We start from the raw sequence: 19,422 nt of genomic DNA, 5'->3' as shown, positions 1-19,422 counted from the left end.
GGCAGCACCCACGCTTGCCCTCGTGTCACAGCCCAGCAGCCAGGAGCTTTATTTCCGAGGCACTTCGGTTTATCCATGCAAAGATACCCGAGCCTGGGCCTGATTATAACTGCGTGCTACACAGAACCGGACGGCTGGCAGCGCCAGTGCCGGAGTGCCAGCTACTGCCTGCCCAGCGGTTTTCTCCCATTTCCTTACCCGGCAGCCACGGGCATCCAGCAAAAGCCCCGCAGCCGGACGAGGCGCCATCAGATCCCACCTGAAGCCCTCTGGGATGTGGCTCAAGTGTCGTTAATTCTCTGCATTGAACGTGAACTTTATTTGTCCTTATATTGGCTTTCAAAAACTTTCCAGGCTTATTTTGCTGGTAGTTTAGCTGGTACAGGTGACATATGGGAGAAGATTCAGGCATGTCGGCAAGGTTAGACAAAACGCAGCTGGAAGAATAACCTCTGTAGATCGTTCATGGACGTTTGCTGGACGCCGGTAGGGCTTGTTTTTAATTTTCGCTGTTTGTCAGCAATCCTTTTTTAGGACGCAATGTTACTTTGGCAACGCTCCTCAGAGGGATCTTTCTGAAATACTGAACACGTTTCATCATGGAGCCTGGCAGGCTCCCCGAGACGCTGGTTGTGTAACGAAAAGGGCCGTCATTAATTACCAGCCCGCCCGGGACCCGTCAGAGGTAAGGGCAGAGCTTGGCTCCTCCGGACACCTCACTCGTGCGTCGGCGAGCGGGGGGACACGCGGGGACCCGAGATCCGGGACCTGTTACCTGCCCGGCAGCGGGACCTCGCGCCCCCCATTCCCTCTGCCTGCGGGCCGGGAGCAGGGCTCGGCAGCGCGCGGAGGGCAGCAGCGGCGCAGCGGTGCTCGGCAGCAACGCCCAGCAGCCCTAAAACGGGGGGTCTGGCTCGCTGGCCATTTTGTCTTGTTATTCCCCCTCAGAAAGCGCTTTCCTTCCTAGCAAGCTGCTGCTTTTTGGTAGAGGCCGGAGCGCCGCCAGTTTTCACGGAAGGGGACCTTAGGGAGCCACCGCCCGCGCGCCCACGGGAGACGCCACGTTTGTACGGACGATAACCCGCCCTGCTTTCCAACTTGTAAAGAGTGCGTCCAAACGCAGGGAAGGCCACGGGGGTAGCGTGCGGCCGCTCCCCGCAGAGCCGGCTGCGCCCCGCCGCCGTTCCCGTCGGCCCCGACCGCCTCCGGCCCAGCCGCCGCGACGCTCCCGCTGACCCTGCAAAAGCGGCCGAGGGCAGCGTGCCGCGGAGGGGCTGGCTCCCCCGGGCCCTGCGGCGAGAGGCGGCGCCAAGGCTGCGGGAATGGGGGCTTTGGCCACGCCGGAGCGAGCTCATGGGTGCCTGCAACGCGGAGCTTAGCGCAAACAGCGCAGCTGGACTGCGGCGAGGTCTTCGGCAGCTGGCAGTTTCCAGGGAGGTACAATTGCCCGTCTCCATCCCTGCTCCTTTCTTCCTCCAACTGCGAAAGCTCAGTATTGTGTTTGCAGGATTTGAGCTTTTTGGGGGTTTTTCCTGCCTTTTTGGCAATAGATTTTACAGAGAAGAACCAGCTCATTGTGCTCCGGAGGGAAGCACGCAGGTTCTGCTGTTTCGGCGCATACGATAAAATTCGTATAGCCCGTGCCAGCCGTACCAAGTGAAAATGGACAGCTGTTTGCTGTCTCCCGGCTGACGCTGAAATACCGCTTTGTGTGGCAGAGCGATGCCCTTTTAACCGCAAAACACCCGGAGGCTGAGCCGCAGCAGAGAGCCCGGCCAGGGTTCAGGAGGCGCTTCCTTGGCCACCCTGGGTCCTACCTGCGGTGGTTCAGCTCCGCGCGGCTGCGGCCAGGGCCGGGATCCCACCCGGCGGGTCCACCGAGGAGGGCACCCGCGGGGAGGTGAAGGACTGCAGGGAGCAAAGCGGAGAGGCAGAAAATACAGCCGGCCCTAAAGGGAGGGCTGTCTGCAGGGACGTAGCCACGAATGATGATGGCCACAAGCCTCGAGCGAGAACGCGGCTGTTGCCAACTTTTCGTGGCGGATAACGCACCGCTGAGCCGGAGCGCGCCGCGGCGGGCAGCGCCGAACGCATCGCCACGGGGACGCCCGCAGCCCCCTGCCCAGCCCCACAGCCCCCTGCCCAGCCCCACGGCCCCCTGCCCAGCCCTACAGCCCCCTGCCCAGCCCCATGGCCCCCTGCCCAGCCCTATAGCACCCTGCCCAGCCCCACAGCCCCCTGCCCAGCCCTACAGCCCCCTGCCCAGCCCCACAGTCCCCTGCCCAGCCCCACAGTCCCCTGCCCAGCAGGCTCTGGAGTATTGCAGACATCAAGGGTCCCTTGGGACCACCAAGGCCAGTGCAGGTTCCCACACAGGCTCGCCGGGGGCAAGGGGGGCAAGGCTTGGCGTAAGCCCGGGTTTCCCGAAGCCACCCAGGAGCCTTCCCGTCTTGGTCCCCTGTGGCTCCAAAGCCCCCAGAGCTCCAGCCAGCCCACAGTCTGATGGTCCCTGGGCGTTAGCCGGGTGGGACCCGACACGGGGCAATACGTTGCCCGCCTCTATCGCACTGTAAGGTACGACTTAAAGAGCGATTCCTATTTCCTGCTAAAAAACAGAATGCCATACGCCGGATTGCAACACGCTGGTCCTCCTGGAAGCCTCCTCTCACCTCCCTTTGGCACTGACGCCGGGCGGTCGCAGCCTGTGGCAAGCCGAGCCACAGGGGCTGCACCTTGGCTTTCCCAGAAGACATATTGAGCACCATAAATTAAGCACAAGAGCAACAATTTATTCCTTTTTTGGGAAGCTTTGAAGGAAGGACATTTTATCTCCTTCGAATCGTCTCTGCTGCTCACCGGTCAGCAGCAAATCCTCCCCCTCCCAGGGCAGAGGAGAATCCAGCCCACGAAGGCTGAGTCCGCAGACAATTTGTTTGTACGTTGCTCGCTATTTATGGGGGTTTTAATTAAATTGTCTAATGTTACTGAATGACAAAGTACATTTCATTTTCTTAAGTTCACCAGTGTGCAAGTAACGAGGATTTCCAAGGCGGAGCAGGCCAGCGGTGCCCAGTCCGGTGCACGGCCGTAAAACACTGTTCTCTGACGCGCCACATGGTCACGCTGGGAGGAAAATGTTCACACATTTTTCTCAATACAACATTGCTTTTTTTCCATTTTCTTTGTCATGCGTTGTGAAGGCAGCACCGACTTTTATTGACTCGAGCGTCTGTTAAGAACTGGCTGAGCTCGTGACATGTTTCATTTCCCTGGGTGCTGGAAGAAGAAAGCTGCCGGCGGCGGCGGGGAGCGGCCGGGGCACCGGCCCTCGCCTGCTCGCTGGAGTGGAGGTTTTCTCCCTTGCACAATGATGTCCCACAGACTCAAAGCCATCCAGGAAACAAAAGAACGCAAGGGTTTGAATTTCAGGGAAACCTGAGTACCAGGAAAGAGCATTATCTGGCTGCGGCTCAGAGGCACTAAATCCTTAGGAGCTGGCTCCTCGCGTCAGGGCACCTCGAGAGGCTGCAGCATTCAGCCAGGGACCTATTTGAGCAGAGGAAGTATGAACACACCCTAAAAAAGGAGAAGAAACCCCCAAAAAAACAAAAAACAGGAAAAAAAATTCCAAATATCAGAAAATGTACTTATTTCACAGCTGTGTCTAACTTCCAAGTCTACCTCCAGTTCCAACTTTTGTTTTACATGCACCCAACCCACCGGAGAAGAAGAAACACTGAGAACTGGTGAAGCATTTTCCGGGGATCCGAGGGGGAAGAACCGGCGATTTCACGGTGTGTGACAGACGAGGCTTCCGCTGCGGCCACCCCACCGCTCTCCGCAGCGCCTGCCTGCGCGTAGCTTAGGTGCAGCGCTTCCACCTCTGTATTTATTTTAACACACACGTATGGTTCAGGTGGTTTCCATGTCCCTCGTTAGAGCGTCACACAGATTTTTTTGCAGTATTATTCGATGGTTAACATTTTGCCTCTGTCTATTGTTTTTCTGATCTTTCTTCAAAGACTTGTAGCGAGGGAGAGCTGGACCGGAGGGCCTGGGAAAAGCCGCTGACTCCTCCCAAGGGCCGGAGCCGGGCGCTGGCGCTGGCCCCGTGCTGGGCACGGGCGGCGGGACGGGCACCGGGACGCCCCGCCGGGACCCCTGCCCTGCTCCGCCCCACCTCGCACCGCTGTGGGAGAGAGGGCAGACCGACCCCAGGCAGGGCTAAGGGCTTCTAAACCTTAACACTCGCCTGTTTTCAAAGCAACCTAATGCGGGGAGGGGGGCAATTCAGCCGAATTATTCCATTAGGCTGATTTCTACAGCTTCGGAGAACATAAATAGGACGTTTACCCATATAAAGCTAATACTAATTCCAAAGAAAGAAATCTGAAAGAGGTTTCTTTTATTCTAAATGTTTGCAGATTGAAATAAAAACAGTGTTGTAAGCACCAAAGAAATATAAATTAATACTTTTTTTCATTTTCCTTTTCAAACATAGCATTAAATATTAACTGAAGTGTATTTTACAAAGCACATCTATTCATTTTCTGTGCCGCGCAGAAAGGAATGGCCTTTCGTTGATCTTAAAGGTCTTTTCCAACCTTAATGATTCTGTGATTCTGTGTACAAGAGCAGCTTTGACGCGTTCAGTGAAACCCAGCGCTAATAAGAGCGATGGGGCCGCACGGCCCGGGACCCCGTGCGAGTTCCCCACCCGCAGCCCCCTCGGGGCAGCGGAACCTGGACTTTTCCCCGGAGTTTCTCTCCTACCTTCCTCAAAGACCCGTGACTTTGCCAACTCGCACCCCGCGTTAGGGGCTGCTCTGTACACAGCCAGGGATGAAACCTCCTTATTAATCACAGAATCACAGAATCATTAAGGTTGGAAAGGACCTTTAAGATCATCAAGTCCAACCATTAACCCAACACCACCATGGCCACTAAACCATGTCCCGAAGTGCCACATCCACACATTTTTTGAACACTTCCAATGATGGCGACTCCACCACCTCCCTGGGCAGCCTGTGCCAATGCCTGACCACTCTCTCAGTGAAGAAATTTTTCCTGATATCCAACCTAAACCTCCCCTGGTGCAACTTGAGGCCATTTCCTCTTGTCCTATCACTAGTTACTTGGGAGAAGAGACCAACACCCCCCTCACCACAACCCCCTTTCAGGTAGTTGTAGAGAGTGATGAGGGCTCCCCTCAGCCTCCTCTTCTCCAGACTGAACACCCCCAGTTCCCTCAGCCGCTCCTCATCAGACTTGTGCTCCAGACCCCTCCCCAGCTCCGTTGCCCTTCTCTGGACACGCTCCAGCACCTCAGTGTCCTTCTTGTAGTGAGGGGCCCAACACTGAACACAGGATTCGAGGTGCGGCCTCACCAGTGCCGAGTCCAGGGGCACGATCCCTGCCCGGCTCCTGCTGGCCACACCATTGCTGATACAGGCCAGGGTGCTGTTGGCCTTCTTGGCCACCTGGGCACACTGCTGGCTCATGTTCAGCCGGCTGTCAACCAGCACCCCCAGGCCCTTTTCCTTGGGCAACTCCAGCCACTCCTGCCCAAGCCCGGAGCGCTGCGTGGGGTGGCTGTGGCCCAAGTGCAGGGCCCTGCTCCTCTCTAGAGAAGAGGGGAGGCACGAGCTGCTCCCTGCTGCCTGGGGGCTCCGACACACGCGGGCGACCGACCCCACGAGCACTATCGGCTTCGACAGCCGTCGTGTTCACAACTGGTGTTTGATTGATGGTCTGACGCTCCCCCCGGCACCCACGCACACCCCTCCGGAGGAGAGGGGTGGCTGCCAGCGCCCGCGGGACCCTGTTTTCGACGCTTTCAGAGGCTCGCTGTGCATGCCAGTTCCTCCCTTCATTAGCCTGGAAACGCTGCTAACTTAACTCAGCACAAACACCCGCGTCAGCCTATGCAAACAGCGAACGAGCAAGCGACGCCCAACCACCCCGGCTGCCTGCAGAAGCAGCCGCTGCTCCCGCCCGGACCCTGCCTTTGTTTGTGAAGGCCCACGGGAGAAGAAAAAAAAGGGAAAACCGGCTCCTGCCACGGGGAAAGTCACGACCGAGCCGGGGCTGGGGGGGCTGCGTGCCCGTGGCGAGCGTGCCGCTGCAGGGCAGCCGCGGGAGCGCCGGGAACGGGGAGGGACCAGAGCCTGCCCCGGCAGCCGCCGGGCTGCCCGGCACCCAGGCAGCCAGGGGTGGCCGGGAGTTTCGGGGGGACGGTGGGGGTTGTCACAGGCAGGGGCAGGACTCCAGAGCATTTCCACAACCGCTGCCTGCGGCTGCCGGGCACCACTGCTCTGCACGGCCAGCAGCTTTTACTTCGAAGGGAAGAAGTGGTTTGGGGCTTTTTTGGAAGAATAGAGGCTATTTTGAACAGGGGAAGTTTTCACGATACTCTCTGTTTGAGAATACTGTTAGTCAGTGCTTTTTGCAGGAAGAAAAACAGTTTAAAGAATAAGCTTTCATTTTTGTTAATGCCAAGTTGCATGTATCTCTGCCATACCAACATTTCACTGATGTATACGTAAATGTACACGTATATGGCTGTAAGCAAAATCTAAATATCAAATAGAACCAAGAATGGGTCAACTAACAGATTATTTCGTGCTTTTTCTCATAAAAACAATCACGATTTCTCAGGTATTCTCCGTACGCACACCACACTGGAGTACATGCTGTAATTTGGGCAGGATGTACTGCACCTTCAGACAGTCACGGTAGTTGAATTCTTCCTGGAAGTGCAAAAAAATCATCGAGGCAAAGCTCACTTCTTCCCTCACTCGCTCGCCACGGCATTTGCTAAGAATCCAAGTGCAGAAGCAGCAATGGCTTTGGCACAGCGTGGTCCTGGGTTACCGAAAACAAGCCTGGCTGTAATTAGGTCATCTGGCAGCCCTTCTGCTGTCAAACGTGTGCTCTAACACCACCCCATCTTCTTCCTGGCGCTCGCGATGTGACGCTGCAGTTCTGAGGCAGCATCAGTCAGAGCAGTAACTGGATCCAGACACCTCATCTCTGAATTTAGCTCATTTTCATCCGGTGTGAGCGACCCTCCTGGTGTAAACACAAAGTGCCCGCAGCGGCACTTCTAACGCCGTGGCCAACAGCCAGCGTCCCTGCGTGAGCGTCTCGGCCACCAGCACGGCGCTCGCAGCGCTTCCTCGGGGACAAAAGGCCGTTATCACCGCTCCAAGGTCAAGGTTTGCTTCTTTTTAAAAAAAAAAAAAAAAAAGATTAAAAAATCTAACCATGAAGATATAAATAGGAGAGTGAATCTGGCCAGCTAGCCTCTAGAAATACGAATTGTGCCGGCGCTGGTGCATAATATACTGAAAGCAGTATATTACACAACGGCCAGCGCACCCTGGTTTGGAGAGCAGGGTGGTGAAAAGCGGCTTGATATGCTTCCCCTCAGACCTCGAACGAGGTGCTGTGTCTTAAGCACGTAACACAAAATTAGGAGAGAGAACTTGTAAGAAGAACACGTATATTCCTGAAAGATGTTCACTGGGGCAGACCAAGCCCCGCAGCTCGAGCCTGGCCTGCCTGCAGCCCACACAATGCCCGTTTCACCAGGATTTCCTCTGTGTCCAAAGTACAGATCCAGGGTGCTGGGCAGGGGCGTGAGGTTGACCGAGCCGTGCTGGTGAGACAGACCGTGGCGTGTGGAGACGAGATGGTTCGTCGATGCTGAAGACAGGAGAGGTCGTTGCCCAGGCACGGGATGACGAAGGGGCTCTTTGGCGGCAGCTCCCCTTTGCTGTAAGCGGCAGTGATGCAGACCAAAGCGCTCACTGCGAAGCACTCGCCCCGGCTCAATGCTTTCTGGGGCTGAGATCCCTGTGGGAAGAAGCCCGGATGTCACCGGGTGAGAATTTCTGAAGAGACAGCTAGCATGACGCTTGCTCAGTTATTTCCATGTGCTAAAGATATAGATAGAAAATACCAAAAATTTATAGTGCTTGTACTGAAGACGAAGGAACAACTTGACCTGGGCTGCTAACATGATCCTCCAAAGCGGCAGACATGAACAGGTCCAGAAACAAGTGTGGTGATGATTAAGTGGATGGAGGACTCCCGTGGCAGAAAGGGTGGAGGAAGGATTCCTGGGGATCACCCTTCCTTTTCAAGAAACGCAAAAACCGCCGGATGCTCCAGCATCGCTGCTATGTCTCTGCCCACGAGGTTTCTTCCAGACCTGTTGAGACAGGGAACCCACAGTTTTCACAGAATCACAGAATCGTTAAGATTGGAAAAGATGTTTAGGATCATCAAGTCCAACCATCAACCCAACACCACCATGGCCACTAAGCCATGTCCCGAAGTGCCACATCCACACGTTTTTTGAACACTTCCAGAGATGGTGACTCCACCACCTCTCTGGGCAGCCTGTGCCAACACTTGATCACGCTCTCAGTGAAGAAATTTTTCCTAATATCCAATCTAAGCCTCCCCTGGTGCAACTGGAGGCCATTTCCTCTCGTTCTGTCGCTGGTTACTGGGGAGAAGAGACCGACCCCCACCTCACCACAACCCCTTTTGGGTAGCTGTGGAAGCGGTACCTGCTGCAGGCGGCGAGGGCAGCGCTATGGGGAAGAGCTTCCCGGGGGAGCGGTCCCTGCTCAGCAGGAAACTTTCCTGTTAAATCAACCAAATAAAAGAGGCAAGAGGTCGTTCCACCGCAAAGCGGAGGCCAAGCTGTGACCTCCGTGCAGGAACCTGGGCCGGCTGATGATATTTAGCGCTCTGGGCTGCTCTGACGGTCCACCTTTCATTCTGATATCCAAAGTACTGAGTTTAACACCATTTTCGTCATTTTTTTTAAAGGATTTTCAGGAAACAGTACTAGATTTTTCCCTCGAGAGCTCAGACTGCTTTAGCCATGTATTATTGCTGCAGAACTCAACCGTAAAACTTCGAAGTGAGTCTCCCGAGGTTCACGAGTTACCCTAGCGCAGGTGGGGTAATACCGAACCCAAATATCGCCACTGCTGAAGACGGGGTTGGTTACACCTGGGGCCTCTGGTGCTCACCCGTCCCGCTCACACACGCATTTCCAGAACTCTCTCCCGTGTGAAGGAGGCTCGCCCGCCCCGCCGGCCCTCCTGCGGGCAGACCCCGGGTACCAACGTGCGCACCGTCTCCATCGGGTTTGGACTCCTCGGGGTGCCCGAGCCCTGCCCGTGGGGGAGCAGTCCGGCGCCCATCGCTGCTTCGCTCGCTCTTAAAAAGCTGTCCTTAAAATTGGAGAGCACGAGCTGTCTCACAACACACCGGTGTTTGCGTTCACCTCTGAAGCTACCGGCACTTTGCGTCTGCATTCAGAATTTGAGCTGTTAAAGACCCCAAAAACCAGCCGTCGAGAGCGGTCATGTGAATACATCAGCCTGACAGCAGTTCACGCAGCTTCCCTAGCTATGGAAATATAAGCAGATTTAACAACATTCTAACTCCCTGTCACAATTACGCTGTGTATTTGGTTTTATGCAGCTTGGTTTATCTCTCTGCGCGGTAACACTTAAACATAAAAAGAGAGCTGAAGCAGAAGGTAGTTACCCCCGTGCCTGTGCGCTCATTTACGTGCATGAGTACTGGTTATTTAGCAGTTACCCAGCTGCCACGACACCGAACAGCACCAATCTACGAGCAAGCACGTGGTCCATAAATACCGATTATGGCAAAGCGGCTCAAAATGTTCCATTCGGGTAACCTCATCCCATTTCTCGCCCATCTTTTCCTTATACGCCATTCTTCGCTTTCTATTAAAAATTTACATTCTGAAACTACTTTTTCTGTTTTACTCAGCCTCCACAAAGCAGTCCATTTACAAACGTGTCACCGTTTCAGGCCCACGGCCCCGCGGTGCCCTGGCGTCTCCCGCGCCGCCGGCATCTCACGGGAGGCAGCTTCACGCCCGCGCCGCGAGCCTCGGCGCGCCGAGCACAGCGAGGGGATTTGGGAGGGCGGGTGGGGGAGTGGGAGCGGGAAGGGGAGCGGAAGCTGCAATGCTGTTGAAAGCTTTCAGCAATTTTCAAAAAGAGTGGATCACCCAGAAATGAAAATAATGGTGCCTGGGTTAAAATACCGCCGCAGCTATCTGAACCAAAGCTGCTACGGCCTCGTATTTAAAGCTTGCGGTGGTCTGTGCTGCCAATCTAAAGCTAATAAAACAACAAAAGGGACTAAAAATGTTGATTAGGGCATGAGTAACCTGGCTGGTGCTCCATCCACCCGGACGCCTTGCACAGCCCAGCCCCGCAGCAGAAGGCGAATTTGGGAGATGAATACACAGCCCGACGATTAGCACATGCACCCGGGGCCTCCAGCGTTTCCAAGATGATGAGCTCAGACTTCATCAGTACCAAGACACTAATAACAGCATCTGGTGAAGATCATGTCAGCTCTACATCTTTTAGCCACTGGTCTGTAGGTCTGTGTTTTCCTCAGCTTCTGGGCAAAGCAGAATTGTCTGATGAACCTAACTTGAGTCTGGATCACGTAGAGGATGGGTGGAAGCCAAATAAACAGATAGCTAGGTAAATAAATAAATAAATCCCTACTAACCGATGCAGCTACGTTGTCATTTCCAAATTAGTTTCCTCCCATTTCACCTCATGACACTGAAGCCATCTCACAGATTTGATTCCATCACTGTGCTCGTACTGTGATCACAGTCCTTGTGAGCTGGGAAAGGGTGATTTTTGAAGTGTATCATCTTTCAAGATCACTCAGCCACACAAAAATGGCAAGTTGACAAGTATCTGTCCTCCCCCAGCATTAGAGACTGGAGAACCTTCAGGTGAATAATCACATCAATATTGGACTCCAACAATGTCTCCAAACACTCCCTTCACCTTTTAAACCTCAAACCTCTAAGAAATGGTCTAACTTAAACTCAGTAACTTGAGATATACTTTAGAGTTTATTTCTTCTGTCCAGGCTGGAAGGTCGTTGCTTCTAATTTTACAAGATGCGGGATGGAGGAGGGGAAGCAAAGACTCTGTTGACATGGGAATAGTTTTAAAGATATTCCAGAGCTGAGTTCTGGTGAGATTCAACTTATTTTTTAAGCACCAGTAGATTGTTTTTGTCATAATAAATCAAGATCAGAGTATTTGGTTCTGCAAGATCTGTGTACAGTACTGGTGATGGAAAGCAGTGAAGAAAGTTGTTTAAAATAAAAAAAAAAAAAAGCCAAGTTTTTTCACACTGGTAGCAAGCCAGGTTATATTCTCCTAAATATCCTGCCAAGATATACAATATATGACAGTCTCAGCTTCCAGAAATTTGGAAGAGCCAGCAGCCTGCAGCACTGCTGTGGCCTGGGCATGTCACAGAGCCTGTGAGATACGGAGGACCGACATGGACTTCGTGGTGGGTCTCAGACCCCAGAAGCTGGTGGGTCTGCCTGGCGCCTTGGGAGCTCGGATGCCAGCGGCCAGCATGGAGGAAAGCCAAGGGCGCAGGTGGGGATCATGGCTCGTGGGGGGTTCCCAGGGCCATCGCCCCGTGCATGTGGCGTGGTGGCCGCAGAATGGGCTGTCCTGCTCCGCTGGACATCATCCTGCTGCTCCCCAGCTGAGAACTGGCCAGGGCTGGGACAGCCATGGGTCAGCTGGATCGAGTAGGAGAAGCAGCTGCCAGGAACTGTGGCTCCAGCAAATCTGTATGGCACGAGTGGAGAAGCCAGGAGAGCAAACGTCCTCATGCAGGCCTCGTCCTCGGCCAGGAAGGAGCAGCGGTGCTGGCGTGGCAACCAGCCCGACACCAGGCACGGGGTATTTGGAAGGGAAGACATCTCCAATTTCTGAAACGTCCTTGTGCGAACCAGTTCTGCATTTCTCTGGCTCTGAAACCATGCCCTTGCTCCACGGGGAAGAGGACAGAGAGGAGCTCAGACCCAGGACTCACATCAAGGGAAGGAGTATGTTCACTTGCCAGAAGCACCAGCAATGTCATATAAGCCTTCCCAGTTCATTCTGGTTTATTCAATAGTTAATAAAGTCCATCTGGAGTCTGTCTGCCAATTTGTCTCTGTAAAGCACAGATTTTTGAGCAAATTTTCCATTCACTGCTGTTGTCTTGGGGTTCAGCACACCAGACCAAAGAGGTTAAAGTTGAATATGTCAGAAAGATAATGCGAAGTTCTTCCACTAAACTGCTTTGAACAAGAGGCTTGACGACTCCTTTCTCCCCACAAAAGTGTGCTTCTTCAAAAATGCAGAGAAAAATAGCTTTTCTTTGGAGGACAAAATATGAAAAGCCTTAGAAAAGCTAAAGGGAGCACAGTCCTGTACGAGTCTGTACCCTCCCATGAAAGGAGAGGCAGGGTTTGAGTCAGAAGTTGGCGTGACAATCAGCAAACCTCTGCGCTGGTGGCAGCCCAGGACCCCCTAAACCAGGATGGGCACCGTTAGTCATAAGAAACCGATGACTAAACCAATTGGTAGCTTTGCTCGCTTGTTGGCCTTTCCAGCTTCATGCCAGGCACAGCTTGGGCTAAACCTGGACCTCACCTCAAATCTGAAAACACACTGGATGTGTTTCGCCGTACGTGGTGACCTGGACCGGCAGGAGAGCGCTGGCGGGCAGGGTGATGCTACCCAGGGCCGCCGAGCATCAGCACCGGTGGTCCTAGCGTTGCCCTTGCCCAATGCACAGTGGGAAGGGGAAGCTGAAGCAGCTCTGGAGAAGTCACCATCAGCAAAAAACTCAGAGTTGCCACCGATGGTGATGGACACACGTGCAGTTTCTGCACTGCAGCTGGGCTCGTGTGGTTATTCACTGACGGAGTTGTTGTACGGAGCTTCCTTGGAGAACCTGGAGAACATCTGCTACACCTCTGGGCGGCCACTGGAGCGGGGCCACCCGTCACCTCCTGCCCAGCTCACACACGGCCACGGCTTTGAGCACTTGCTGCATTTTGCTGAAACGACACCGAACGCCTGCCATGAAAATACATTTTTCAAAGCTCTCTTGGCACAAACACTTGTTTAAACACACGATAAATCCGAGCAAAATGTTGTTCCTATTGACACAAGCTGAGAAGGGCCATAAACTCCAAGAGGCAACTTGTGAGACTGCACAGATGGACAGGACACAGGTAGGACCCTCATATTTCGTTGTCCCCGGACTCTTCTGCAGCTGCTGCCATGAGCCCCCTCTGAACACCCAGAACACCGAGTCAGGCTCGCCAGCGCTTGCCAGCGCTCGCCAGCATTCAGAGCTCTAGAAGACTTTTGCCCTCAGAGCCTCGGAGGTGTGCTTGGATGACTTTTTTTTTTTTTTAAGACACGTTTAAATTTAATTTTATCATTTAATGCAAATACGTGCTATAGGCAAGCTGTCCTCATGGAGCAGCAGGACGGGAAACAAGGAGCTCTGTGGATGCCGAGCGCTGCGCGGGGGCAGCTGAGCATCACTGACCGTGCAGAGGAGGGGAAATAGGAGAGAGTAAAAAAGAAAACAACTTGCTTGGAGAGAATGCTGTTCCCCTTCGGTGATGAAAACAAGGGCCAGAGCTTCACAAGGACTCTGAGTTGCTCCGCTGGGCACCGGTAAGGTCTCACAATGAAGCAGGGCACCCGAGTCTCCGCCATGGCCGGACTCCTCTCCTTCAGAGAGCAGTATTTTAACCGTGTCTCTTGAGAATTCAGATCCTCCAGCTTGCAACAAGCATTGGCGGAACGAGTCTAAGGAGAGGGGCTGACTGTTCTCCTCGCTCACACTTTCTTGCCGTAATCCTTGAAGAAACGAACTGAAACGCGAGCAGCTGACCCCGATTCCCGCGTCTCCTGGGCAGGCAGCGTCTCTGCGGTGCAGGCTTGTGCACAGCGAGCTGTGCAGAGACGGACGGACGGACGGACGGGCTGCAGCCTCCCACGCCGCGGAGCCGAGCTTCCCGTCACCTGCAGGGGTAGTAAAAAAATTATAAAATAATAATTAAAACATCAGACCTGCCTGAACCCAGAGGCAAGCAGGCTGCAATAACACCGTGTCGGTGTGAACGGGAGTCAGTACATCAGGCTAGCGAGTTCTGCTGCTGTGCTATGATTTTGCTTCATTACCAAACCATAAAAACTGGAAACATCTGAAAGATAACTTGTACGTGCTTGGGGGCATTTGGTACACAAATGTTTTCGCATTTGTCTTTTCCAGCCAATATTCACTTCTACATGCTTGTCAGCACAGTGGGTCAGCATTACCAACACACGTTTAATGGTTAGCGTGAATCAGTATGAGTTTACAAAGCATTAAAAATACTCTTCTGAGAAAACAGGAGAGCTGCTAAAAGGCAGATTCACATGGGCACAAGACACACACGTGTAATTACTTTCTCCTCATCTGATTTCTTGCATAACCATATAGCTGTAAATTTGTATTTCCAGGCAAGCTTTACTGTCTATTAAAGACCACGTCTGTGTCCTGTTCGGGAGCACTAAATCCCCTCTTCACGCGCACCAACATCCCCAGATGCTCCCCAGACGAGGTGAACGTCACCGGCCAATGATGAGGTCATCTGGATCTTGCTCTGCAGCTCTCAAACCTGGGACGGTCACAGAGATTAATTTCCTTACTTTACAACGGACCAGTAAGAAAAAGCACCTACCCAATTTGGAAATTTCCACGTACACAAGTTTTCCAGATTAAAAAAAAAAAGAATTTGTTAATATATGTCACTTCTCTCTGTGGTTATATTTCACAGGGGAAATTTTTCAAAACAACTTTGACTTTTATTAGAGGACACATGTTATGAACTTTTTTTTAAATATATTTTTTTTAAATGAATCAGCTGTTCCATCTCCAGTCTGAGTCTGTATCCCCAGAAGGGAATCTCTAAATACCTTCAGGAGATGACTTTGGGAACCAAGAACTGAGAATCGATTTGGAACAACTGTTTTATACGCTTGGGGAAGACTAAAATCCGAGGTGTATAAGGTATTTCACGATGGAAGGGACCTCAGGGGGCCTCCAGTCCGAGCACCCTCTCAACGCAGGGTGCTCTGGGATGCTCAGGACCTTACCCAGTCTGGTCTGGACAGCCTCCACGGACGGAGGCGGCACGTCATCTCTGGGCAACCGGTGACCCTGCCCGACAGTCCACCCGGGCAGCAGGGTTTCCCTGATGTCCAGCCTGGACCCCCCTTGGTCCAACTCGCCCACGCCCTCTCATCCCCACACACACCCCGCCATGAGGATCCCAGCTCTGACCACCCCCTCTAGGCTGCCGCGAGGTCCCCAGGGCCACCCCTGCCGCGAGCCCCGCTTCTTCAGCCACTCCCGGCATGGCCGCTGCTCCAGCCCCTGCCGTGCTGGGGCCTCCGCCGAGCTCTCGGCAATTTACTCCCGTCTCGCTTGTCCTGGGGGGCCCAAAGCTGGAGACGGTGCTCCAGATGCAGCCTGGCAACGGGGGCAGTCGCCCGCCTCCGTCCTGGCCGTGCTCCTCTTCGCACACCCTGGGACGCCGCGGCCGCCCTTCCTCAGCTCGTTTAACCAAATGACACGTACAGAATGTCTTCGTCCGATACGAAGCCGTTCTCACCCCCTTGCCCATATATATGGTATACTGTGCGGCCGGCTGGTATGCTTTGAAATCCGGCTGGGAGGGATTAACGGCTCGCGGGCACGCGGCGCTCTCCCAGGCGTTTCACAGCCCGTTTTCTGCGGCTAGTGCCAGGTGAGGACTCCGAGACCTTGCCCTCGCCCGCGGAGCACCAGTCGCAGCTCTCCTTCGGTTCCCGCGCTGCGGACCCGCTCCAGCCACCGAGATCTCACTGATGCTGCCACATCTCCACGGGGTTACAGCACGACCCCTCTGCAACATAAGCTGCAAATATTAAACAGAGCACGAACGCCGGGGCTGAAACCTGGGCCCTGAAAAACAGAAGAAATCCCAGCAGTTGGTGCTAATCCTGTTCGCTCCAGCAGCTCCGTGTTGGAGAAAACGTTCCCTGCGACGGACGGGAGCCTGGCGCTGGGCTGCAGCCCCGAGCTATGAGACCAGAAACTGTCCGGACTTTTCCATTAACATTGGCTTCTCTGGTGCATATTCAGAAAATTAATCTCCCAAAGCCTGTAAATTCTGTATGAGCTCTTCCTCCAGGAGAACTTGACAGAGAGGTTTATGTGTACCCACAGCTAATCCCCAGCAGGCTCGTCCCCTCCAGCTCGCTCTTGGACCACCTCTCAGCGCACCCAGAAGCCTTCCCTTTCGCTCACGCAGCCCCTGAAGGGGCGAGAGACCAGCCACAGCGGCTAAAACCAGAGAAGCAGAACGGGTCCGTGGGCTCTGGGGCTGCTCCTAAGCCGCCGCCAGCTCTGCCGCTGCCCCGGGGCCCGGGGGCGGCTGCTGCCGCGGGGCGCGGGGGCCAGCGCCGCTGGGGGACGGGGATGGAGGGAGAAGGCGAGCGCCTGCCCGCCATAAATGCCTCGAGGAGAGGGAGCAGGGGCGTCAGGAATGGCCGCCGCCGGGATGGGACCTTCCCGTGAACCAGCTGCACCCGTGGGCGCGGAGCGGTTCGGCCCCGCGCCCCGGCCGGGCCCCACCGCGTGCAAGGCGGCAGCCCGGACCGGCAGCGCGCTGGCCACAGGAGGGGGAGAGCAGCGGGTGAAACCCAGTCGGGGACAATTTGTCCCAGCGGAGACGGGGCCTGCGAAATCGGGCTGGCAGACCCAGCCCTGCAGTCAGGGCCGTGGCAAGGGTGGAGATGTTCGGCTTGCAGGGCCACGCAACGGGCGCTGACGGGCTTTCCAGTCTGCCCCACCGTCACATCCCGACCTGCCCCCTCCGTTGAAGCAGTGACTTTCCCTTCTTGCCCTCTCGGAGAGGCCTGGAGAAAGCAGAAGGCAGCCGGTACACTTTACGGCGCACGCGTGCAGCGCTGTCCCTGCGCAGCCAGCTCCTGGGGCGCAGGAGGGAAAAAAGAAGCGACACTGAGTTGAAAGCTACATCTTTCTCATAAGCCGCCTCTGCGTCCGGGAGCTGCCATAGCACCCGGCACCTCGCCCGCCGCTGCCCAGCAGAGGTGGTGGGTGCTGCAGGCGGCCGGGGCCGAGCAGGAGCAGCTCCAGCGCTACGTCACGGCCGGCAGATGAGGAGCAGAGCAAGCCAAGGCTTAGCGAAACGGGGAGGTGAGAGCGGGTGGGCTCAACCCATACCCTCTGAATCCACCTTTTTGCTTTTCCTCTCTCCCTCCTTGGCCCCTGCCCTGCAATCCCGGGGGTGTTTCAGGCAGTGACTTTGGGTTTGGGTCTTTAAAGGCAAAGCATCATTAGGGGCTGAGGCACCCAGAGCTCGCGGCCCCTCCTGGGGCAGCCCGCGCGCCGCGTCTGCGCAGCAGCGGACGACCCCGCCGCAGAGCCCGGTCCCTGCCGGGGAGCCTCGTGCTCAAATTAGGAGCGAGGACCTGGCTCCTTACCAGGCAGCAGGCAGGCAAAGGGAAACACGTCCTGCTGGATGTCAGGAAAGTGTATACACAGGAATACAAAAGTAGTAATTTATTTTTTTTAAACAGCATATTAACTAAAACCACAGTAAGTTAGCTTCTCTCTTATTTTATGCCAAACCCGTATAAAGCTGGAGCTGTGCTATTGTGGTACATCTGACCAACGTGCTTTATGCCACATCCTTCCTCACCCAGTTGTTAAGGCTGAATTATTTTTGTGCCGTCCCTTCAGAGAGTACCAGGAACAGGAATTCCCAGCACAAAGCTAACGTGCGGGACCCCGGCTCTGCTGTCAGCTTTTACGCTCCCCCTCCCCACGCGCAGGTTCTCTGGGTTCAGTTCTGTGTCAGACACACGCTTCACCAACAAGGGAAGGAGCTGGCGATGGAAACACGTTTCAGGACGATGTTATTCTCTCCTCATTTGTAAATACCGATCGGTTTCTATATTTTCTTTGTATTAACAAATATATATTTGTGTTACATGCACTTACCTATTTCTAGCAGCACATTCATTTCCTTGGGTACCCCTGGAGTACAGGCAGCGGGTAAGTTTCTCGTGACTACTGGTTCTCTTTTGGAAATTCCAAATTTTATTTTTCCCCGTGAAAAACAACAAGAAGCACATTTCATTGCAAACGAGGAGCGTGGCTGCTGTAGCCTATGCAAAAATATTCCGCCGTCTCATCAGATCCCTGTCAGGTTTGGGAGAAAAACAACTTCACCCACATAACCGTGTGGGAAGGAAAATGTTCTTCTGCATCAGGCAGAACACATGCGAGGGCCTGAAACAAAGCAGCAGCAGTTGCGCACGATAAAGAATGAAGTGGTGCAGCTGCCGGCCGCAGCCTCACCCTGCTCGGCACATTTTAACGTGCGGCAGGAGAACCCGACCCTGCTCCAGCCGGTGGCACGGCTCCCGCCGCCGGGACGCGACCGCAGAGGCGGCCCGGCGGCTGAGACGCCGATGCTGCGCCACGGGGCCGGGCCGGCGAGCGCGGCCTGAGCACCGACAGCAGTTGTAACGCCCGTGGAGCGGTTCAAACCCAGCTGCCGTCGTTTATGTCCTACACGAGCCTGGAAAAACATACCCGCCTCCTGACCCGTGAGCCACAGTTTAAAAGTATAGGTTATTAAATTGCATCTTTAATGACTAAGTCCAGAGGCCCAACACTAATTTTTTTGTTTTAAATACTAAACCAGAGAAGGAGACAAATTGCTGTGCCTCGGTGGGGGTGTTTTGGTAAGGCGGGGAGCTGCGAGAGCAAAACGACCGGCCGACGGCAAGCCGCAGCCCCCGCAACCAGCGGCCCCAGAAGGGGCCGGGGCGTCCCGGCGCGGCCGGAGGGCGGCGAGGACCACCGCTGCTCCTCGGGGCGGCCCCGTGCCCCCCAGCCCCTTACGGACCTCACCCCACGCGCCCACCTCCCCAGCACCCCGCCATCCCGCACGGATCCACGCCTGCCCCTCGCGGGGGGCTCGGGAGGCCACCGCTCCTCCCCCCGGCGCCACCAAAACCCATCACCGCCATGGGGCTTCGTTCGTGGCCCGCGGACCTCGTTACCGAGAAATGGGGACGATGACCTCTAACGAGTCCGCTGGAGGATCACGCGTCACGCCAAACAAGACTAATTCATTTCATAAAAAAAAATGCATCTGAAGAGGTGCCAATATTTGCTCAGTATTGAGAAATTGAGCGTTTTAAAGTGAAAAGGACATTTCTGCAATTGTTTTACGGAGACGCTTTAACCCAACGGTGGGAGCAGGTGCCCGGGCAGGCTGTGACGGCCCCACCGCTGGGGATGCTCAAGTCCTCCCGGACAGAGCCGGCAGCCCCGCTCCGGGAGACCCTGCTGGGGCAGGGCTGGCCCGGGGGGCTCCAGGGGCCCCTGCCCACCCCAGCCCTCCTGCAGGTCCCACTTGGACGTGTTTTTCCTGGCTGCCCCTTGCCCAGGACCCCA

The 19,422-nt window shown here is 54.9% G+C and overlaps 1 protein-coding gene across 1 annotated transcript in view; it reads right to left on the bottom strand.

Annotated features, from left to right (window-relative positions):
* Positions 1-1,827: 1,827 nt before the first annotated feature.
* The window catches only part of CTH (cystathionine gamma-lyase), a gene marked incomplete at both ends in the record, with an annotated part of 59,325 nt that continues 41,730 nt past the window's right edge, over positions 1,828-19,422 (bottom strand). The window contains 2 exons of the mRNA XM_082003093.1: positions 1,828-1,908; positions 7,675-7,857. Of these exons, the coding sequence (XP_081859219.1) occupies positions 1,828-1,908; positions 7,675-7,857 (264 nt within the window). The remainder of the gene's footprint in view (positions 1,909-7,674; positions 7,858-19,422) is intronic.

The sequence above is a fragment of the Phaethon aethereus genome, assembly GCF_964289735.1.
Source record: "Phaethon aethereus genome assembly, chromosome: 8".
NCBI classification, from domain to species: Eukaryota; Metazoa; Chordata; class Aves; order Phaethontiformes; family Phaethontidae; genus Phaethon; species Phaethon aethereus.
This window is presented reverse-complemented; position numbering and strand designations above follow the sequence as displayed.